At 34.1% G+C, this 25,120-nt stretch overlaps 1 protein-coding gene across 10 annotated transcripts in view; it reads left to right on the forward strand.

The window, feature by feature from the left end:
* Positions 1–25,120, forward strand: part of CCSER2 (coiled-coil serine rich protein 2) — a 77,433-nt gene that overhangs the window by 30,776 nt on the left and 21,537 nt on the right. For all 10 annotated transcript variants that reach the window (XM_072869849.1, XM_072869847.1, XM_072869846.1 and 7 more), the window contains 6 exons: positions 7,015–7,105; positions 10,399–10,561; positions 11,221–11,416; positions 20,788–20,871; positions 22,707–22,793; positions 24,350–24,448. In XM_072869849.1, the coding sequence (XP_072725950.1) occupies positions 7,015–7,105; positions 10,399–10,561; positions 11,221–11,416; positions 20,788–20,871; positions 22,707–22,793; positions 24,350–24,448 (720 nt within the window). The remainder of the gene's footprint in view (positions 1–7,014; positions 7,106–10,398; positions 10,562–11,220; positions 11,417–20,787; positions 20,872–22,706; positions 22,794–24,349; positions 24,449–25,120) is intronic.

Consider the following 25,120-nt stretch of genomic DNA (forward strand, 5'->3'; position numbering starts at 1 on the left):
AATATAAAGGTTTAAAATCATGTTCTTTAAGTTAATGTAAGATTTCTTTGTGGGTATTTCTGCCATACTGGCAGGATTATTAATGGATTTTTTAAAAAGAAAAATATTTAGATGCACTGTTGTATGTAATGAAAATGTAATCTAAGAACAGCTGTTGTATTATAACTAAAAGAAGTGTAGTATGTATTTTTATGTATGAGGAAAAGAGAACTTCTCATATTTTCTAGTGATGATTTTTGTCAACAAGAATTCAAATTGTGGAGGAATGATTGCAAAGGCTTTAGTTGTCCTCAGTTAGATTTTTGGAGTACTTGCTCTTCTGATGCATCGCAGCTAAATGCTCCAGTTTAGACAAAACAAAAACATATAAGGCAGGTTCAGTTTGAGAGTAGGTATTTTTTTGATGTTCTAAGGAGACATACCCAGGTTTCTCTTCACAAAACCAGTTTGAAAGCTGTCTCTTATTTTGTGGTGTTCTTCTGTTGTCCAGAACTAATGTCCTAAGAATCAATTTCTATTTGATGTTTTTATAATCTTCATGCTCTTTTAATACTTTTTCCCAGTAAATCATGGAAGCTAGGTATCTTGTAGCTGGCCTCCTATTCAGCTCCATCTTTGTTGCTTCATGTAGCAGTAGGACTTTACTATGCAGTTGGGCTGCCGAGATGTGCATCAAGGCTGTATTGTGATGTTTTTCTTAACTTCAGAAATAATAAAGTAGAAGAAGCTTTGCTTACTCTGTAATTTTTAAGACAGTTGGACTTGAAGAAATTTTTGGCAAAAGGTATAACGTCTGTTCAGCTATCTTGTCAACGTTTTTGTGAATAACATGATCTCAAAAGGAGCTTTGCCTTTTTGTTGCTAAGGGATAGGATGGGGAATTTCTGAAACTGAGTTTGTTGCAATAAAAAGTACAACTAGTGGTACAAGGCACTACCATAATCCTGTTCTAAAGGGTACTCTTGTGCATTAGAAGGTTGTGTTGAATTGTCCCTCCGTACAGGGATTGTTCTGTCCTTTTGATGCTGCAAGCGTGAAGACTCCCACTGCTGGGTGAATCAACTGAATAACTGGCTTGAAACTATCAGGTGGTACTTAGAGCCTTAGCCATTGGACTAGAGATTGAGCTTTCTATCTCAGGGTCAAGTCCTGCATCTTCTGTTGTTTCAAGAGGCTTTTTTTTTTTTTGGACTTACTTTATGATTACTCTTTTCTCCTGTGTGATATTAGGCAAAATCAATATTGCTAAATTTGTAGTAATATATTCATTGCCATAGCATCAGATTCATGTTAAACACAGTATTATGGCTTCATTGTCATGCTAACATAGACACCAAATCTTTTATTTAAATAGGGTCTCTTCAGTAGTGTAGAAGAATAATGAAGGTGACATCTGACCAATATGTTTGACTTTTTTCTTTTTTTTAATGGAATGTCACAAGGACATGTCTGCTTTAAATGATTTAGTGACTTTGACAACTGCTTTTCTAAGTTTACAGAGAAGTATGTTGTAATACAGAGATGCTAGTTCTTCTAAGACTTGTGTTTTTTGCATGTAAAATTGTATTTTTAAAATGTTTTTCTCGTAGTAATTATCCAGAAGACCTATAAAAGTAATTCTGGTATTTTGGAGTTTGATAGAATTCTGTTTAGAGGGCTTTTTATTTATGCATTTTTTAAAATTATATTTTTAGGATTATTTAAATGTTATTCTTTAAGCCATTGCTGAAATTGCTCTGATACGTTAATTAGTTTTTCAGTAGCTTCTAAGTTTGTTATCTATGCTCAAATTTGGCCCAAACTGAGATCTGAATTTCAGAGAACTGTCAGAGAAATTTAAAAGTCAAGCTTTCTTCCAGTATGTGTCCATGAGATCTTTTTAACGTAAAAACTGAAGAAAAAATTTTACATGGACAAATGACTTTGCTTCATCTTTCAACAGTTTCTGAGAAACTGTTTACGCTCTTGCTGAAAACTGGAAATCAGCATGAGGTAGACATAGAAAAATTGAGCCTAAAATTTGGCCATAAAGACTAACAACTTTCAAAGTAAAGCAAAGCACCTTTAACTAATGGAAGTCATAAAATAACCTTGATTTCATAGTCGTCGTTACTGATACTTGCTATAATATATTTTCATCAAAAGGAATACAGCATGGTACTGTAAGAATTAACTAACTACACGTCTGAAGTCTTATTCTAACCTACTGATGATTTGTTTGTACAAAGAGATTAAAGTGTAACTAAATAAATGGAATGTGCTATAATGCACTGTCATTCAACAGTGACCTGTAATTACTGCTGTGTTCTTTAAGTAAACAACTTTGAAAATATGTACTGGAAATAGCCTAGCATGTTTACCTTTCATAATATCCAACCAGATTTAACAGTGAAGTTTTTACTAAATTAGATTACCTTAATGTCAGATAAAGCTTCTATAAATGCATGGTCAGTAACCTGGGAAAGTATTATGTGAATAGTAACATTAGAACTAGGCATGCCAGAAAGGTACTTATATACTGATACTGTAGATGACACATGATCTTTTGCTGCCAAATTTTGGGCTTGTAGACGTGCTTTCTATAGTTGCATTTTTCTTCCCAAAGTGGTGATATCTATCCTTTGATATTTTTGTTGTTTTAAGTTTTTAAGGAGTTGTGATCTTTTGTATTAAATGATCTATGTGCATTGCTCGTATGGTCTTTTTTGAGCAAGAAAGTAAAAAAGATCAAAGAAATTGTGCGTATAGGCTTAAAAAAATCCAGATGTAGAGCAAATCAAACTGAAGAAATTTGTATGTGTATTCAATTTAAGTAATCACTATGGAATACTTAAATTGCATGTGACCTTTTACTTCCATTTTCCACTGACTTCAGAAGTGCATGTTTATTATTGGAAGCAAGACCTAATTATTTTTGTTACTGATTTAGTGAGTTATTTTCCTTTAACAGCCTACTTTCTAAAGGTAGAACAAATGAATGAGGTCTGAGATCTTGAATTGTGGAAACAGGTAAAACATTGCTCCTAATATTTACCAACAGTTCATGACTACCTCAATGCAATTGCTTTTCAAGCAGGATAGTATACCTTGTCATGAAAAGAAGGGTACTGAACTGGTATTTTGAGCTCAGTTCTTTTCTCAATTCTGTGAACACTCTCCAAAATAATTTGTTTGAGGGTTGCTTATCTGGAATGGCTTTGTATTTCTGCACTAACCCCAATGCCTGACTTCTTCCTTTTTTTTTTTTTTTAAATTCCAGTGTAATATACATTGTGTCATAAGCTTTCACTGGTCCACATCTTTTATGTTTAACGGGGAGGAAATGTAGACCTCTATCCTTCCCTTAATTTGGACACACTGTAATTTATTTGTAGTTGCATTATATTCTTAGCTCAAGATCTGGGAAAGCTGAGAATCAGGCCTCTTGCCTAGGTCTAACTTAAGCTAACTTGAACTTAAGTTGTTGGACTGAAAAATACTGCTCTTCAGTGGGAGAGAGAGCTTATGATGTATGTAGCATGAGGAATTTTTAGAAGCTGAAGTTTCAAAACAAATATTTTGCTACTCTATTTCATTATGATGGATATGAATTTATATTAAACTATAAGTCTGTTCAGCTTCAGCAAAAGTAGCTGCTCTACAGTACCCCAATCTTCAAAGCATTGGTTTTAAGAACTTAATATTGTTATGTCTCTTGAGAAAGAGGTTCTGAACTCTATGCATCCAACAAATTAGGCAAAAAACCCAAGCTGTTCTAGATGAGCTGTTGGTGTGTGCTTGATTAACCTTTGGTAAGACATAGCACCTGAGGGCAGTCACTACAGAAAGAATTTGCAGAACATTGCAGTAAACTTGCTAAATGTGGTGTAATTATTTGCCAGCCTTACCCTTGGTTCTTTATTTAGTCTTTTCCCATCTCCTTATGCAATATGAGTGTTCCCTGCTGTTGGGATTCTCAGCTTACTCAGTTCTTATACCAGCAGTTATAGATCATCTGTTTCTCACCTTAAAGCTTTTCCTATTCTATTGCAGTAAGAGAACAAAGCACTGCTGCCTGTGTTCAGTTGAAAACCTTTCTGGAGGGAGAGCTTGGGGACAGCACTGTAGTTTGAGTTGGATTTCGCAGTCCCAAACTTAATGTCTTTCTAGGTTGTACCATCTAGAAAATCTAGTGCTAAATCTGCCTTGTGAAGTTACATGCCCCTTTTAATATGCATTGTTCTTTTCAACTATACAAATAAAATAGGATTTTTCTCTTACTGTAACTTTTAATAATTGCTTAAACATGTAATATTCTGTAGGGTTGGAGCTGATGCACTTTTGAAGAATTTTTTATTTCCTGTTCTGTTTGAGCTCGTTGCCCAGAATCACTTCATGAAGATAATCACTGTTAAGCACACATTATTAACTATGTTACTGCCATGTAGTTAACTTCAGTTCATTATAAAGTAGTAAGAATAACAACGGAAGTCCGTAAACATAGCTTTTATATGTACTAATATGTTGATGAAACCTGCACTTTATCTTATAGCTATTTCAAGATGACGTTGCTGACATCTACTTTTATATTATGTTTCCCAAGTAGATATTATTGGGAAATACTCAAAATGAATTCATATATGGCCCAGCTGTTACAAGGACATCATATTTACAATTGTTTTTTCTAGCATGGAGTTGCCTCAGTGTGGTGCAGGAATGTATAATTAGGGAAGCATAATGAAATGTGCTGTTGACAGAAAAGTATGTTTGGCATCTCAAATGCTGACCTCTGACATCATTAGACTTCTGAAGTTCTGATACAAAAATAGTAAAGTGGCTTATCTAGGTCTATTAGTTAACACTCTGACATACTACAGTTTTATACTGAGCTTTTTTTTAGTGCTTTTGCACAGTAATGGCAAACGTTTTCAACTTTCTTACATGTTTGTGGCCACTGTTCGTAATTTATTTGTCATGCTTATTAAGGTTCCTGCAATAGAAGAAAATAATGCTTGTTCATACTAATTTGGAAGATCAAAGCATGGCATAGAAACGATTTATCAACTAACAAACCAAAGCTGCTTCTCAAACACACCTATGTTTTGCAGAATTGTTTAAAAAATACATGTTTGTTAAAAATCTTCTAGTTCCTGGAAAAATGTAAATTAATGGAAACAAAATGAAGTAAATATACAGGCAGCTTGTTCTCCCAAATGTTAAATCCACATTTCCTTTAAATGGCTTCCATTTCTCTGTGAAGCTTTTCCACAGTTGTTTTTATTATTATTCACAATGCCCTGATACATAGGTTTTTCTATTTTTTTTTCCCCTGTAAATACTTAGAATACTGTATGTAAACAAAATAATTCAGGTAGGACTTTGAAATTTAACAAAAAAAGGTGGTTCTGTCTCAAGCATTCCATCTTTCCTTTATATTGCTCATGTTTTATGAAGTGCGTATTAACTATTTTCACCTCATACTCTCCTTCCTAACTCAATAAATAACTTCACCTGCAGAAATGTAGAATGTTTAATATTCTGTCACACACACACACACACACACAAATCTTAGCTCTTTCCACAATTTGTAATAAAATCCAGTAGTCCTTTGTGAACACTGTAGGAAGACTGCTGAAGAACAGTTGGCGCAACAGTTTGGACAAATGCCTATTAATGTTTTTCCTTTTCACCTATACATGTCTGACAAAGCAAATCTAGTAAATGGTAGCCAGCAAAGGGATAGCTTTCCAAGTGAATATTGTTTTGCAGTGTATTGATAGTCTGTATGCAAGTATTCAGTTAAGTATTTAATGATCACTTTATTATCCAGTCAGAATTAATTAGTAAAACACTTATTTTACTTAATATTTGGTAAATTTTTCAATATTGGTCCCATGAATCATCTTTAGGTATAGCTGTTAAACCTAAGAAAAATCTGCATTCCTGCTCTTGGAAAAGAGGCAGATGTGAAGTGCCTGAGTCTGGTCTTGGGCCTTAAAGCTATAGCTTTTATTTGTGGGATATGGGAAAATAGAGCTCAAGAGTTAGAGCTGTATAACCATTAACAGTTTCCTTAGACCTTCTTTGTGTTATAATCACTTGGTATTAATAAGTTTTAGCTTTCTTTGAATAATGAAGTAAAATAGAGTCTGGGTTCTCTGATCAAGTACTGCACTTTGTTGCCTGATGTGGCTTTTCAGGAGCATGGTGCTAGCAGCATCTGACTGCTCAATAAGCTGCATGTTCTACAACCTTGACCTCTTGAGTTTTTCATACTGTTGGTATTCTTAAAGGAAGAGGGGTGTTTCTGTTTTTTTAACACTGACTTGACTTGCCCGCACTACAGTTCTTTTTCTTAATATACCTGACTGACTATATATAATATGTATAATTCCATTTAGTACTAACACTTCATTGCATTTTTCTTGTACTATTAGCACACCCATGCAACATGACAGTTTGTTAGGCCCTTTAGAAATAGCTTTATATGAACCAGAATCTTAAAGACAAAAGGCAGCAGAGCTTAGTGCTGATAATAGCCTATTTTAAGTTTTGTTGGCCCAAAAAGTCAAGATAACGTAGGTTCCCTCCTCTTCCTTTCAATGATATTATGATAGTATGATATGAGAGCTAAAATAAGGTGATTTAACATCTTCTCTTCAGAAAGCTGTTTTTGAATTCTAAGTGAGCAAAGTAATTTAGTTTTAAAATGCTTCCAACTGGGGAGAAGGCAGGCTATTAATGAATAGAAAAATCTTTGGAGTATTCCATAGACATCAGGCAGAAAAATGTTTTAATGTCTCTTTGTTTCATCTAGCACTGTTATTGTATCATATTACTAGAGGTGTTATGATTATTGTTTGTATAGATGATCTCAAGTAAGGTTGATCTTGGCCTCTAAAGAGAGGAGGCTGCTGCTAACATTGGATATGTGTACAATACAAATGTAACAAAGCTTTGAAATAAACTTTTGATGACAATAGGGCAAATAAAATATCATGAAAACAACTGTATCTCACATTTTCTTTCTTGCAGGATATCTTGAATAATCTTGATTCATGTGATCTTGAAGATGATGATCTCATGCTTGATGTGGACCTGCCTGAGGACCCACCTCATGACAAAGGTTAGTAAATTAGCCAAGCAGTCTTACTGTGAAACTGCATTATGGGCTTAAGAGATTTTTGAGTTGCATTGCTCTGACTTATGCTTTAATAAGCCAATGCACTTTTCAAATTGTTTTTTCCTTAAGTAACAACTCTTTCTTTTCTGAAATGTAGGAAGTGTGATATTTCTGTTCCTCCAAATACAACTCTTGCATTTGAAGAAGTCTAAAGTTAGAAATTTACTGCCTTTTATAAAAATGCAACCTTGTTGTGCACTCTTTGTTTCTTTAAATTATTTTAGTAGAATAAATTTCTAACTTTTAAGTTAGTCCTTCAGTCTCATGCTTCAGCTATATTTGAATATGTTGGAACAACATTTTCTCAGCTTTGGTGAATGACAATCTAGTTCTTTTTGAGGCAATTACTTGTTTTCTTCTACAAAATGACCATATCTCCTAATATGTTTTATAAAATTCAGGGTAACAGACACCTTAAGATTTAAGATGTGTTTTTTCAAGATGTCTTTTATGCACTCTTGTTGTCAGTGAGGATGCTGGCAAACCTTTCACAGGGAGGATAGTGGTACCTAGGTGCCACTAAAATAATACAAATCCAGACTTGAATGAATTAGGTAAGACAAATTATTGCCACACTTTCTCAAGTCCTGGCCTGGAAAAGTTTGAGGCATTTGCTTTTGGTCATTCCTGACCTACTTGTAAGGTAGGTCATTCCTGACCTACATGTCACTGTCATGTGAATATGAGTATTAGCTTTACCTCCAAGTTCAGTGGAGGCTAATATATCTTCAAATGAACAGAAACCTTGGATGTGGACCACTGTAATGCCCTACCCTGTACAAACAGGCACTGAAAGAAAAAGGCCTGGATTCCTTATGTTGTGTACTGTTCAGCTGCCTGCTGATGTTTGGGGAAATTCAGGGGTTTTTTTGAGAGTACCTTTGAGTTCTTTGGGTGAAGACTCCTGCGTGTACGTTAGATGTGAAGCCAAATTAACAGTAAATAAATACATAGTCTTCCATCTACCACAGTGGTGGCACACCATGTTTTAACAGTGTGCACATATGAAGTGCAGTACTTAATCTTTTAAATTTCAGAATAAGTTTTCCACAGTACTTGTGTGAAAGGTGCTTATTGACAATAGTGCTAGTATTTAACTTTTCAGCCCAGATAGGTGTACAATTTTTATTTTTTACTTTTTTAATTTTCCAGAATGGATAACAATCCAAGCCTAGGGGTTATTCTTTCAATAAAGGTAATTCTAATTCTGTTGGGAAAAACTAAGAAACAATTTTAAAGGGTAGATCAATTTCTCATAAGTTTCCTTGATTATAAAACACGCACTTCATCTGCATCAGTAATTCAATTTCAAAAGTTTAATTTAAAAACTGTTAAAAATACATGCATTTTAAAGGTGAATGTTTGCCACAAAAACATGAAAAGTTAATGTTTGCCATTTATCTAGATACAAATGTAATACGATTTTTAATTCACTGCTTTCTTAATTGCATCAATATAATACACTTAAATCTACTCCCACTTCTACAGCTAAGTATCAATGTTTGTGAGGCTGGAATATGTTTTGTGACCACGGCATTCTGCTGTGTAAGCTGCTGATTCAGGAGGAGAAAATTACTGTTTGAGATCAATATTCGCTAATTACTATTATTTTTGGCATTATTTTAAAAGTTGGATTTCCATATAAAAATAATGTGGCATAAACTGGGTATCTCTGCTATAATCCCTACTTATCTTGAAATCACTGAATTTTTATCAAAGAATTATCACTGAATTTTTAGCAAAGAGGATCTGAAAAGAATTCAAAAGCCACCTTCAGGCCTTCCCTTAAGTAAACATGACCACCTGAAAAAGCAAAATTTGTTCTTTGTTAATATCTATGTGTCTTTACTCAGAGTCTCAATTTCATTTTCCAAAGCTGAAAATCATAATAAAATTACTTATAAACTTATTGAGGGCTTATTTTGAATAGACCCACTTGAATTTTCGTGTGTTATGAGCTGGAGAAGGAAGCTTCTAAAGGAAAATAAATCTTCTGTTACTTTAGGTGACCAAGTTTACTTTCTTACCTAATTTTTTGTTTATTGAACTAGGTGATTAAAAACTGAATTCTAGATACAAGTATTTGCTATAATAATATTTAACAACGCTTTTTGCCAACGCTTTTTTTGTAATTGTGTGACTTCACTGACGTCAGCCTCTTAAGACTTTCCAGGTCTACAGAAACTCTCCTTGTTTCACTTTGGAGTCTGGGATGCCGCTTGGACACTATTTATAGAAACAGTTCTAGCTCAACAAGTATGCAGTAAGTGAGGATGGCAGTTTTAAATCACAGGGTAAAACTGGGCTCACTTCCCAACAACACGCAGGCTGGGAACTAAGCAGGAAGGAAGGCCTGTTTATGAGCGTCTTATGCGCAACTATGTCTGAGTAGGCAGCTGAATAAAACAATGTTCTCTTGTGTAGCGTTATTCTCCTAGCAAAGGACTGACAATGTGAGGAAAAACTCCTTGGGTAAGTGAAGGAGGAAGTGCTATGGCAGAATAGCAGTTTATGACTTTTTTTGCTGTGTCTGACTGCATGGATAGCAGTTGTTTTGGCTTTGTTTCTAGTGGTTTACAAGCTGTTGCCAAATATAGCTTTTGTTCCCTTAAGAAGTTTGTGGAATCTGCTTTGCTTTGCATAAGTTAGTGTTTTAAAGCGATTATTTTGTTTGTTTTAAGTCATGCCTGTTGTCCAGGTAAAAGAAGATTAAATGTGTCTCAAGTTGAAAAACAAACAAGATGAATAGGATGAGAAGTATATGTATTTTAAGTAATTAAACTGTTCTCTTTTGGAATGAAGTACCGGCATTTTTCTAAAATGTTATCTTTCCGTGTTTGTGTGTTGTCTGAACTTTTTAAAGGCCTGGAGGTCCTGTCAGTAAGACACACAGGAAAATGTTACTTTTGGATTTTTTTTTTCTTACCCATAGCCCTACCTCCTCCAAATGATTTTCTACTTAAACCTGAAATACTGTTAAGACTGAATTCTGTTGATTCTGATGCAGATTACTCTTATTCTTGTAACAAGTTTTATGTGCTAGTAAAAATGTGATGTCATTACAGAAGTCTGCTTGACAGTCCTAAAATGCATACTTTTTTTGGATTAGTTTAAAAAAATAAAACCCCACAGATTTTACACTGCATCTGTTACCAGCACATATTAAATATTTTATTTACAAGGTCTTAGGAACAAATTTTATAAATTTTTTTTTTTTTACTTTATGCTCTCTGTAGAGGAATGTGAAAATATGAGCCGTTATGATAGACAAGACAGAAATGCTAGGCAACATCAGGAAGGATTCTGGAAAAGAGCACCACAACAGCGATGGAATACACAAGATCACTATCATCTTGGCCATACTGATCACTATATCCATGGTAAAAATGATTTGAACAGGTAAAGGACTTGTCTGTTTTCTCCCAAACAATTAAAATACTGTGATGAGAAATCTCTTTTGGCACTAAAGGGTCTCAAGTGATACTGAGTACAAGACATTTTCAGGATAGTTGTGTGTCTATAAATAGCATGTCTGAGTGGGAGCATCACTGAGGTTTATAATGATTTCTTTTCAAAACTTTTGTTTGTGTCATGGTTTTTAATCCAAAAATTTGTTACTTGGGTTTATATGATATTATAAATGCTTGATTAAATTACTGTATGTGTTCTGTGGAAAAAATTACACTGTCCTATTACTTGCATTTTGTAAGCTTGGACAGCTTTTTAATTTTTAATTTAAAAAAACAAATTAATTGTAATCATATAGTTCTTACAGTTTAGTTTGAATGACAGAGTTCATAGAAATCCTGATGAGCAAACTGGTTTTAGGGTACTGTAGTTGTTAGTCTGCGAGAGATTTATGGAAGTGGGAAGGAGAGCCCAGTATTTAAGTGAAATAGGATTGACGTTTTCTGATTTATTTATTTTCTGCTGTATGCCACAGTATGTGAATATAGCCCATGTTACATAACACTTTATTTTTTACTAAATGCTCTCTAGCTTTAGTTTGTCATCACTGTGGGGTTTTTTTGTTTGTTTTTGTTTGTTTATTTTTTTAGGGGATCAAACTACCTAGAATCTCCTATTGGTCACTTTGAAAGCTATGGAGCACCAAATTTTTACCAGGCTCCTAGACAGCTGGTGGGTTTACCGGAGAATACTGTGATGCTTGATGAAATGACACTTCGGCACATGGTCCAAGACTGCACAGCTGTAAAAACTCAGTTATTGAAACTGAAGAGATTACTGCACCAGGTGAGCTGTTTAAATGGAACAAAAGCAGTAAAGTGTATTGGAGAGTGAGCCTAGATGGGCTAATGTTCTGTTTGGCTTTATTAGGCTATTGTCATTTCCTTTATGCATTGAATTACAGTGTTCAAAAAGTGTGCACTTTTATTGCTATTTAAAATAGTACTACTTCTGCTTGTTCATCACTTTACTGACTGTGAAAAATATTAAATATTGGTATTCTGCTTCTCTGAGGAAATAATGCTAAATTAAAAAAAAAAATCAGTGGATGTGAAGACAAGCTTTTATTTAATAAGATCCTAAAAAGCTGGGAGTAAAAAAAAAAAAATTTAAAAAATATGAAAATCAATCCCATTGATCAAACTTGCATTAGCAAGTCAATGGTAATAGCTTTTTCTTAAGGCTTTGTTTTCCTCATTCTTTTCTGTGGTTTTGACAAGAAGCTTAGCAAATCCTACTGGGTCATCTCTATTGTAAGTGCTCAACTTTAACCTTTTTAGTGTATGAAATCACTGAATTGTCATAAACTTTTAAGGAGCTTTTTAATTTCACCTCAAAACTTGGCAAATTGTGAGAGCTGGTAAACTGCTGGATGACTCAGAAGTACGGCATTTCAGCTACAAATATTCCTTTGCTTCCTTTAAAAAAAAGTCCATGAGACTTTCTTTGGAGGCATATGCAGATTAGCATTGAAAAGTATCTGTATGATGTCTGCTTTAATACTAGATTTACTGCTGTTCTTTTCTAACAGGATAATGTAATGGAAATAAGTTTGTGCCCTATAAGTAAGACACTAAAACAAAACACAGCAAAACAAAAAGTAAATCAACCTTGAGGCTAATTCAAGGGTATGACTGTGCCTTTTAGAAATGTGACCATTTGCTTCTGATGGTAACGAAGAATACTAGAGATGTTTTTCCACTGACAAAATCAGAAAGACAATTGTAACAAAAATAATGTAGTGTCAGAGAGGGAAGATGTGTTCTTAGAGCCTAATGTCTGAGTAGTGGACTGCATAAACTGTGCCTCCAACAGCCTCAAGCATGCAATTAGCACATGAGATAGCAGGGAAATTTTTATCCAGAGCTTTTAATGCCTTTAACACAAGGACAATTAAACAACTAGACAGATGATCCGTGTATGTGTAGTTCATTGTGTAAAGGCGTGCGTGTTATAGCCAAATAGTGTGTGGCCCTGCAGAATATTGTATTTGAAATCCTGATCTAGTTTATAATAGCCAGACCTTTCTAAAAGGTTACAGAACACAAACCTTGCCTCAAGTAGCTCAGAGTAAGATTTTTAAAAAACTTAAACTCACAGAAGAAACACTTAGTCCTAATATGTACGTTCTTCAAAATTTGCTGCTTCTCTTGCGAAAAACTTGATCATCTCCCCTTTCCTCCCTGTAATAGCGAGTTTTGTAGTAACAAGTATTATTCTTCCCTTCAAACTTTGTCAAGCCTACTTCTCTGTGTTTTCCTGACCTAACTGCCCCCTGTTTTAACTTGCTGCTTCTGAACAAAACTCATCACTGGACTTCTGAATGTTTATTCTGCTCTCTGTGTATTATTTAGCCTTTTAATCAAACAATGTGAATAGTAATGTAAAGTAAATTAACCTGCTACAGAAGGGAAAACTTTAGACCTTTAATACCTTTATTTACTAAACAGAGTAAAACTTGTATGAAATATTTTGTCATTATTTTTAAGTGTTAAACCTTTCCTGAAAATATTGAGCTTTATACTAACAGAAATGAGTAAAAATATTGCAATTATTTTTTTCTTATGGTAAAGAACAGAAATATAGTTTTGAAAACAATTACATGAACTTTAGCGGTCTGAACACTGAACTAGGACTTGATCTCAGTCCAGGTCATATGACAGGCTTCTTTTTACAAAATGTAAAAAAGCAAGATACAAAGTCAGTTCCTTCCAAACAATAGCTTTGGTAAAGGAAGCAGAACTTCTTATCTTTGCTTCACCTATATTATACATTTAAATGTATGTGTTACCTTTTTCCAGTTATGACTTTTAGCAATATAATTTAATTTGGATAGGTAGAAATAGAGCTGTAGTCAGGTCTTAGGCATGAGGTCTCGTAGGAACAGTTGTAGTAAGATAGTAAGATACAGTAATTAAACTCAATTTTATACAATTATCTAATCAACTGTAGTGTGACTTAGATTCATTATGTGCTATGCTCTACAGTATAACTAGCAGATTCCTAGGGAAACTTAATGTGCTATACTGGATTCATTGCTGTGACTGTAGCTCACATAACTGTATATAAATTATCTTGAATATTACTAGGAACATAGCTGCAACAGCATGGGTTTGGTCTTGTGTTCCCAGTTCTGCTGGGAAAAATAAGTAGTTATTTGAGTAGTCTAGCCTTTCCTGAACTCTGTGTGACCAGGATAACAATGCCAGCAGTACACATGAGTCTGCTTACTCCTCACATACTGCCATCTTTCTCTGTCTTCAAACAGTGAAATCAGGAATAGGAATCTTATCTCATGTGGAGGTTGTTGGTTGGTTGTTTTTTTTTAATTTTCACTGTAACAAGTATAACCTTCTCTGATTTTGCAGTAATGTTATACTAGCTTATATGGAGTGAAAAATGTACGTTCTTCTTTCACTAAATGCAGTTGTAATTATTTACAGGGAGATGTTGAACTACTGGTGAATATTCTCACTTAATGCTTAACTGGAGCACTAACTTTGTATTGTAAGAAGAAAATGCTTTGGAAGTCTAACTAATAATAATTGACACCTAAATGTTAATGCCTCTTAAACATTGACTAAGGTACTTCATTTGCATACTTAACAGTAAATAAGTTTTCTTCTGACCTTAAAAATGTCTTCCTTCTTAAACTTGCTGCTGTAGGTTGAGGCTACAGAGCTAATGTGTTAGAACATCCTTATTTAAATAAGAATTATACTGCTTCTGATGCCCTGGAGCCTTTGATCTAGGCAAGGAGTGACCATCCTCTGTAGTAACTTCCTCTCAAGACTGGCAGCAATGATTTGCAACTACCTTGTCTTATCTCATATAAGCACTTACTGATATTTTGAGGAGGACTGAAACATGAAGCAATTCACAGAACTGAGATCTGTGAAGCCCTGTTTTCTGGGGGAGGCACTTCTTATAAAAACCATTTCTTTTCAACTTACCTTTCATGAATAGAAAAGAAATTTATTTTTCAAAGACAAATCTTCATTGTAACTTATCAGATATGGCTAGCCTATTTGTATAAAGAGGTATGAAGGAAAAAAACAAAGTCTGTAGTGCAAAATTGTTAAATGCGCCGATATATTTTTGCTGAGGCTTTAGATTAGTAAGTCACTTGAGTCCCTTTGGAATACATATTCATTGTGTTATTTTCTTTTTGCATCTAGTGAGATCTGTCAGATATTTATCTTTGTTATAAGAAGCCTGAAGATAAAGAACAAACAGATTTAATTAATGAAATACAAAGGTTTCTGTGTCATGTATTAAGCTGTATAAATTGCACCTACGATTGTTACTTTTTTTTTTTAGCCACACAATAGTTCACCTCTGGCTTAACTGTGCTTGAAAGAAACAGAACAAAAGAAATCAACAAACAATAGCAAATAAAATTGACAAATTTTAAGTTTAAACAGTTGGTTAGCTGTTGGACTATCATTATAACAGCATTTGACTGAGCAATGGAAACTGTATGACACTCGTTTGTAGTGATATTTGAATGAAACTACACTCAAAATGCCAAGTAGTCAGCAGGTGAATAGCACCCTCTACTTGATGGACACTTAATGAATTTTCTGTTTGCATCTTTATAAGAATGCTGTTAGCAAAGGAGACTATTCAAATGAGTAATTTGTACCGGAGAAGATGTTGAATTGGGAATCAAAGACTAGACCTTGATAAAACTTTAATAAACCTTGATAAACTTTAGAAATGTTTGTTTAGCATTTTTCAACTTCATGAACTGTAGATGCTGGAATGTTGAAAGAATTACCAAGATGAAATTATTGGTATACTTGTAGTAGTATATTATTTTAAAATCCTGCATGTTAAAAGGCAACTTATGCTGTTAGGGAACCACAAGATAATTGCTGAAAATGGTTTTGCTTCTAATGTGTTGATTTTTGTAACACAAGAATTTAAAATACATTAGTATAATGAAAACATCTATTGTCTTTAAGCTTTGAGCTTTGTATCTTCCTCTGAGACAATATGGGATATTTTCTTCTGAGAGAATACCCTCTATTTAGTCTCCTATTCTTCTGGAAGTTCTACAATTCTTCTTTATTTTACATGTGCCTTTAACTAAAGCCTGCAAGTAATATCACCCAAAGAAAGCAAGGGGAAAAAGGAATATGGAAAGGATAGGCAGTGAGAACAGCTGCACCGTCTGTATGCTGTATAGAAGGTGCATGTTTTTAATGTTGAAATATGTTCCCAGGACTATTATGGTGTATTTAGTCATGGAGCTTGACTTTTCTTTTGGTTGTATTTTTTTCTTTTTAAAATAGAGGCACATAAAATGAGAACATGTAGCTGCTGAGACGATAAGAGAAAATACAAGCAAATGTGGCATTTTTTAGCTTCTGAACTGTTTATCAGTAGAAATACAGCAGTGCTCAAAGCCCAACAATCTATAGTAGGTAAACTGCTGCTGTGTATAATCAGCACAGTAGATTAGAAAGGTAGTGAGGTTTTTTATTAGGCCGTTCTTGACTAAATACTTGTATCTGATACACTTCTTTGTAAATAATAATCTGTCACTAAATAAAAATTAATGTTTAGTATTCTGTTTACCAAAAGCAATAAGTCAGTTCTTTGGGAATTTGTAAGGTGAAGCAAGCACAGGGATTTGTATGTCATTCGTACTAAAGATTTCACACTTGTAAAATATTGGCATCAGAGCATGTTAAGTACAGCCACTCAAAAACATAGGTTTCAATTTGTGGCTCTTTGTCTTTGGGTGAGTTGTGGTGTACCTGTGACAGCCATGATGGAGGGTTATTCCCATAACCTTTAGCTTATGTTCTTGAGATGGATTAAAAATGACAGATGCAGACTTGAGAATATAATCAAGTGCTTCAGTTAGACTGTAACATTTGGAAGTGGGTATATAAAAATATTTGGCATGTAGAAAATTAATTGTCCAGAGAAATCAGGTTCATGACAGAGTTAACACTCGGGGAAGAAAGGATTGTTACATATTTTACCTACATGTACACTTAAAAATTGTATCTGTAGCTCTTACTGAGTTTGTCCTAAAACAATAAAAGCAACTGGTTTGTAGAAAACTAAGATGGTATCAATCTTCTCGGCAGATACCCTTTGCAAAGGAATATGAAGCTGAAATAATATTCAGCATGAAATCGGGCTACTTTGATAGTCATGGTTGTAAAGCTTTAGACATTCCTCTGGATTTGTTGTATAGGCACTATGCTGATAAATACTAAAATGTTGTTAGACAGGTGGTGAATTATATCTCTTCTTCAAAAAGTTAGTGTAAAGTTTTTTTTTCAGAGCAACCTTTTAGTCTTTGAGTGTTCTAAAAGTGTTTGAAGGGAATTTGTGTGTGGATTTTTTCCACCACAACCAGCTGTTCCATTTATGTAGCTATTAGTAAATTTAGGATGAATTTCTAAGTCTTGCTGGCGTATTTCATAATGGTTTCTGACTCCAGGTTTGCTGTAATTTTATAAGCCACTTTAAAATCTATCTTGAGGCATGTGATTACCTCAGTTTATTACATAGGGACCACCCAAAACTGGCCAAAAGCTGGAGTGTATGCTGTTGATTTAAGTCCAGAAAAAACTTTCCAGTAAATGCAATTGAGTTGAAAATCACTGTAGACAGGTGGCGATTCAAATGGGTTGCTGATACTCATAGCAACAAGAAGAAGAATGTGAAATAATCAGTCACTACTGTATTAGTTGACTGTTTCTTAAATAAACATGTTCTTGATTAAATGTTGCATGCGAATATATATATATATGAATTTATATTAGGTTAAAATAATCAATCTATAACTAAAGCCTATCCCTACATAACTAATTAAATGTGAATGTCTGCAACATTAGTCCTCTGTCAGTTTACATACTGTGGGTTGCTTCATGCCTAAACTGCCAGTAATGTTTAAAAATAGCTGTGCCAGGATTGCCAGAATGTATGAGTTTTGAGTAGTTTGTTGTGATGTTTTAAATTTAGGAAATAGTTACAAATACGAAAAACTTTTTTTTTTTTCCTTCTAATGCTGCTGTTTTTCAAAAGCGATCTTCTGCTAACGAAATTAGATTAAAATGTTTTGTTGCTGCTTATGTTTATAAGTAGAACTTATTTTTCAATGCATTTGATAAGCATTTGTTTTTGGTATGGCTAACAAACTATCCTGAGTTGTTGTTTTTGCAAGCATCTTTTACATTTGGTATAAATGAGGCTAGTGCAACTGCTCCGAAGATGTGATTATACCATAACAAATACTGTATTCTACTACTGTAAGAATGCTAGGTAAAAACCAAGAGGTAGCAGCTTTTTATATTGCCCATTACAATATGATGATACCTTTATAAAGTTTATTACAATTTTACCTAAACATTAAAAGTATATGTTCTTTCCAAGTTTCCAACATTTGATGATATCTTAGCATATAATTTCTAGGCTACCAAAAATAGCATGTGCATATAACCAGTTGCATTTGTTTTGCTAATTCTATTGTCTCTTTGCTAATTCTAATCTTTTTTGTATGTGGATAGCCTTATTCTGCCAATTTCCCCTTCCCCAATCTCATTTTAGCAATACGATGAGCAAGAAAGAAAAAGAAAAACAAGAAGTTTCATAGATTAATCCTAGCATCTGTTCACAATGGGATGCTTAAGTTCCCGCTTATAGTGTTAGAACTGAATTTTTTTTTCAGTTGCTCTGTGTTCATTATATGTATTAAGATAATTAAGACAGTGGTAAGGGAATTGATGCTAATGAACTTAGTTCTTGCTTTGCTAGTGAATATTAGCCAGGTATAGCATAGGGCTGAAGTACTTGATTTAAATCACCAGAGAATATGTGACATACTAACTTTCTTTGCAATTAGGTCTTAATCTGCTGTTGTGGAATGTTTTATTGCTCCACTTGTATGCGTTTTAATGGGAATAAAAGGTATACCAGAGGTATCAGCAATAGAGCTTTTAAAAGCCATGCAAGATACATTTGCTTGGAATAGTTTGTCTTGTCTTGTTTTTTCCATTCTCATGATTACTCCTTCACAATTATAACTGTGACTGTCTGATGTAGCTTTTCTTCTAAGTGTGTATATTTGTTTGAATAGCTGTTTAAAACAACAAATGTTGATGAAATCTGTTAATTCTAGAATATAAGATAAATACAAAATAATATAATATATAAAATCTGTTAATCTGTAAATGATTCTATTATTCTAATTGCTCATTTCCTCTAGCATTTTAGAAATGTTTTGGATTAAATAATGTCTGTTTCTTTATGATAGTATTGTGCAAATTACTTCAAAACACACTATTAGAACTTGTTCATAACATAGACTGTAAACTGCTGCTTCATCAGCCTGTCACTTGCTGGTGATCTGCCCAGAAGGGACTTGTGAATTGAAGCTACTTGTGAATTGAATACAGCTGTGTTGGACAGTGTAAGCTGAAATATTTGCTATGTCAAGGAGTCAGAAGCCTTGAAACTTGACTGGTCTCACAGTCAAATTATTTTTTTAAATTTTTTTCTTTAGAAAAAAAATAAAGGCCAGGAAGTTTAAAAAAAAAACCCAACCAAACAAAAAATCCAACCAAACCCAAACAAACCAACAAAACAATACCAAAAAACTTCAAGATATAAAATTACACCTAAGTGATGGAAATTAAATTTAATTGTTAGTAGTATGGTAAAAGCAATTTGGAATTGTATGATAGTTCTTAGTATTTTTAAGTCTGGTGATGGTTGTGCATATTTTGACTGCAAGTAATCACTGACTATAGGAAAAAATAAAAATTTAATTGTTAAGAGTTCATCAGTTTTATTTTTTTGCTTTTTTGCATCTGGATAATCTTGTTGATGTTTCTCTGCAGTTTAGTTAAAAATGTATAAGAAATATTTCTTATGGATTAAAAGCAAAAAAGATACCTCGCGGACATAAAGAACATAAATAGATCTATTGTGGGTTTTTCCCTTAATTGATCTTTAGCATTTGAGCTGCAGTTTTACTCTTGTGGTTTTGGGGAGTTGCTGGCTCAGCCTCAGAGTGGTTTTAGACAGGTTTTGAGACATGCTGCTCTTAGATTCTACAAATGCAATCTTAGGCAGTGAGGTCATTTCGTAAAGAAACTCTGCTCTAAGAACCCTAAAAAATAAAGGACAAGATACTGTAAAGTAGAAGATTATTTTTTCTTTAAGAAGGTAGCAGAGGGGAGGAGATTAACAGAAAGGGGGGGATGAATAAATCTTTTTACACCAAGGAAATGGTGGTTATGATCTTCCATTACCATAAAATAACTATACTGTAATTGTACTGTAGTTTTGTGTCACACTAAGATTGGACACAACATCACAGTACAAACCTGAGGACGTATCACGACAATACACTGTTAGTTGTTCAGTCTGTGACTTGACTCTGTAACTTAACTGAACCTCTTCAGGGTTGAGCACCACAGGTTTAGAGTACTGTGAGTACTGCATGTAATGGCTGAGTGTTTTTGTCACGAGAGTTTAAGTGCTTCAGGACATATCCAGGCAATCATCTTCTGGCATCTTTGGTTATTTCTGTTTCTACTTGCTGTTCTTAACTTCGGAATTCATGGCTGTCATGGTGAGGGAAAGAATACTTCGATGTGATTCCCGTTTTTATAACTGATATTTAGTTCTGATGGCTGTGAATTAATTTTGTATTAGTGTGCCCAGTAGCAAATGTTGCTTTTTTTAGTTAAGAATTCCTAGCTGAAATATTTTGGCTGTATATATTGATATTGCTCAGACATATTATTTGAATGGATACTGGAGGAAATGAAGCTTTTAAAATGGCATAGCATCACCGTTCCTTCCTGATATAACACATTTGAACACGATGGCCAGTTTTTACCAGATTTTTCTGCAAAATCAACACACTTTGACATAGCTGCTGCTGTTCCTTCAGCTTTGTGAGGAGAGGGAGGCTGTTCATGGGCCCTGTTTGGGCACTGTGCACATGCTGCAGCAAGGGAGGCATTCATATCAGAGAAAAAAAGGAAAATTCACAGTGAGAGAGGTCAGACGTTGTAACAGGTTCTGCAGAGAGGTGATGCTTCTCCATTCTTAAAAGCAAGTTTGCAAGGGAGTTGTTTCAGCAATTAGTTTGAGCTTTTGTTCTTGTTTTTGTTCTCTGATAGAATGATGAAAATGTGTCGCCCCAGGACATCCCACTCTCAGTTCCATCAAGTCCAGAACCACAAGAACCTGAGTCAACTTTTAAGGTAAATGACGCTGATTTACTCTGTAGAGTGAGAGATACAAGCCTGTTTGTGTTTAAAAAACACAAAGACTTCTGTGTCACTGTGAAGTAGTGCTGCTTGCTTCTTTCATCCATTTAAATGCAAACCTAGCAAATGTTTATATACTTCATCTTTTCAGTTTTGTTAAAATGGAAGGGTTTATTTGATCTCTTAATATACATACTTACAAATGCTAGCACAGTTTAAATGATTAAAATAACTTTTCCATTTGGTATTTGTAGCAGTTGTGGGAATTAACAGCTGTAAAGTAACTTCTTTCAAAAATTTGCTGCCTGCTTGATAAGTATTAGAATTTGTAAAGACAATCTTTGCTTTGAAGTGTAATCATACCATACTTCTACAGTTACTTGCTCTTTCATTACATTTATTGTTGACTTCAGTTTAAAATTCTTTCATCTAAAGTAAGTTTTCCCTGAGATAATGCGGGTATTGCAGACGTAACTTAAAAACAATGTGAACCCCACAAAGTCAAAGATGTGTTTATTGTTTTGGAATGGGTATTAAAGGAAGAAGCAATCACAATGGATATTCCAAAAAGGATCATCTTTTATGGTCACAGACTTGTAATGTTGTGCTTTCTACAGTGCTAAGGTTTTATAGCATTGCTTGAGGCTCTTATTGTAAAATCAATACAGAAAAATCACTAATCCTGCACTTAGAGTAGGGGAACAATACTTGTTGAAGATACAATGAAATTAGAAATACTTCTTGAAAGGGAAGAACAATTTCAGTCTTATTCCTGTTTGAAGGTCATCTGTCCAAATTCTGGTTTCAGGGTTTAAGAGGTTTGCCAAAGCTGTAGATCCATATGCATAATTCTTTAGCAACTCTGGCTTCTACATTGTTAACATTTACACCTTCTTTTTTCTTTAATCCTGTCTGATGTATTTGTTGTGCTTGTCCTTCTACAATCACCTCCCTCAAAACATTAGTCTTAATTCCTAGAGGAAAAAGTATTGCTTTTTAACTTCATAACAAAAAAATTATAGGTTTAACTGACATTTTGAATTGTCACTTTACCTGATACTGTCATGTGGTTTGAAAAATTGCATGACAAATCAGTCTGGGTGTTGTCCTAAAGCAGTAACTAATAGCATCTTCAGTGAAACTGAAATAGTAGATGTATGCTACTAAATGGAAGTATGCCTCTTAATTTATGGAGTAGCTATAATGGCACAGTTATAAAATACATTAAAATTACCTTGTGATGAAAAATTCTTTAAAAAAAAAATTCTTGCATATTTAACAATTTTTTTAGTGTCTGAACTTTGCATAATTATAAGTCTTCAGTTTTTAGTAGGATGTATTCAAATCAGTTGTGCTGTTTGCATTCAGTAAACGTAGTTATACTTATGTTTCTAAATGATTTTTTTTCTTGTTTCTATCATTTTATGTTAATCATAAGTTCACTTAACCTTTAAGCTTCAGTATTTTTTGTTGTATAAAGAGGAGTATAGCTAGTATTTGATGGCTAGGGATGTTCATCTCTATGATGCCAGTTACTTGTACAAGACATGAATTACTGCATCAAAAATGCAGCTGACTTACTTATATAGCCTGAAAATTTAGTGGGTCGGCTCAACTCTGTCTTTTAAAGAGACTTCTAGTCAAGTTTCTTCACTCTTTAGGTTGTATGCCTACAGCCCATCTCACCATGTGAATAAGAGAAGGAAAGCATGTGCTAATGTTACTGCCAGTCTTCTGTGAACATCTGATATAATATATCCTGTAGAAGTGTTGTTTTAGATTGTGTAGCCCTTATAGAAAACCTCATATTGCCCGCTGTTCTATTGCAGATGGACGATCTGCTGAATGAGATCAGGCAGCTTAAAGATGAACTGAAGAAAAAGGATGAAACAATCAACCAATTAGAGCATCAACTTGTAAGTATAATGCTAAATGTTTAACAATATCTGAAGTATGCGCTGCAGAGTGTAACTTCAATAGGGAATTCTTACGAAGGCTTTAAGAGGGCTAGGTGTCTAATTTTTTGCCTACACTTTCATTATAACAAAGATAGATTTGGGTTCTGTTTAGACCCACGTGACTCATGGGTCTGTAACTGTTCAGTTAGCAGACTGATTCTACATGTTCTAGTGCGTTTGCCACTGTACACCTGGGATCTTTAATTCTGTAGGCAAGTCATGATTTGTATGTGTGGCACTAAGCAAGGATGTTTATATGATTGTTAAATATATTTCATTTCCAAAAAACCACTTTGAACATAAAATTCTAGAAGCTGTTCAGAAATAACAATGAGCAAATATAAGGTACTTAATTTTAAAAATATTTTTATGCTTAAACAAGTGTCAGGCCTATCATTCTGCTTGAAGTTTTTTTGCTATTTTCTCCCTCTCCTTTCCCCTACTGGACATTAGTTTAATAAAGAATTCCACCATAGAATTTAAGGCCGAGCAAGGTAGTATTCAGAGCTCATTCTTTTTTAAAACAAACTATGTTGAATAGTAAGATTAAATTGGCCAAATAAATAAAAGTTATGGAGGCACTTTTACCATAAATTAGGTTCAGGTGGACACGTAACTTCTCAAGCAAAAGTAACATATGCCTTTTTGCTTTTTGCTCTTGTTCTGAGTTAACTTTGGATTTTGCCATGTGTATCTCTGTATTTGGTTCTGGTAAACTCACCTGCTGTGACAATTCTTGTAAAATAGCCCCACATTTTCAAGCCACAGCAAGATCTTCTAAGTAGAGTAGATGAGGTGTCAGGAGGTGCACACCATATTTATTTATCATGGCTGGAGACAGTCTTGTGTCACTATAATCTCTAATGAAATGTTTAGCGTGTGCTTTTATGCATATATGCACTGAAACTGACCTGTGGTCTTCATCCTCTCCCTGTCTAGCATGTGATTATTCCCTCTAAAACAAAAATGAAAGGTTAAGATTTTGCTTTCTGCTCTGCTTAAACAACATTCCAGATCACAGGATACCAAAACAAATTGTCTTGTCTATTAGTATTTTGCATTAAGTGTTGTTTTTTTCAGTACACTTACTCTTACTCTTACCATCAGCCTTCAAAGATTTCTTCAAGGAAATCTCTCCTTCCTGGTAGGCCATATACCTAATTACTGTAGTAACTGAAAACTTTGTTGCAGCTAAGGAACTCTGCTGTAAAGATAGGTAAAACTTTTATTCATAGTTATTAAAAGGTGACTTAAAAAATGTGGTGCTTCAGAAATTTAAGTAAATCAAAAACCCTTTTCAAAAATCAACATTTACTCTAAATTATTTCTAAATATGCTTTGGGAAGAGAAGCAGTTGTGCAGCACTGTAAATGCTAGTTTCTACAGCTTAATCATATTGTGCTATACTGCCAAGTAATGCATGATGTTTGAACGCTGCGCCTTGGCTGTGCTTTTCAAGTGTCTTAGTTATTTTCTAACAAATTCTCCTTTCTCTTTTTTTGGGGGTGATTAAGGCCACTAGATGTAACTGCCAGAAAGACAGTCAAAAACCTACAGGGGCAACGTGCGTGTATGCTGATAAATTTACGCAAACCTCCTGGAGGAGGAGTTCTGTGAGTAAAACGTGCCATTCCTTCTTGGGTATGACTTTCTGCTTTTCATTCCCCAATTCTATGACACTTGCTTTCATACAAGTTAGCATTGTTTAAGAGATTATGTGCTGAATGTGAGAGTGGTATCCTTCCTGCTGTGCATCCCTTGTGTTCTTTTGCAACCCTCTTATTTAAACTTTTATTACAAACACTTCTTTTAAAATAAGTAATTAAACTTAGAATTATCTTCTTAAAATAATCACCTTCTGCACTATTTAAGTTACAGTCAGCTCAAGCTGCATATCTAATCATATGTAAGATATTTTCCTATATCTGGACTTTAAAGTCATAGGTATCTGTATTTGTGTTTTTCCTGGTTAAAGTTTCATTGTTGCTGTGCTCACATTTGTTGGGGAAAAGCAACAGTGTATTCTAAGTTTCAGTCCATAAGTGTAAAAACGAAAGTTAATATTTTATTTTTTATTATTAATAATTTATTTGAGTAACTTGATTCATTCAAAAAATTATTGGTGAAAATCACTTTGACAAAGGACATACTCATTCCCATATGTTGTTGCATGGATCACATTTGCTTCCATTATACAAAACTTACATTCTTCATGGAACACTAATAGAGTACTTAAGGTGGGGGAGGGACAACACATTTGGTATTATATAATAAGGAATTATCTT

Source organism: Ciconia boyciana, chromosome 8 (genome assembly GCF_034638445.1).
Source record: "Ciconia boyciana chromosome 8, ASM3463844v1, whole genome shotgun sequence".
NCBI lineage: Eukaryota > Metazoa > Chordata > Aves > Ciconiiformes > Ciconiidae > Ciconia > Ciconia boyciana.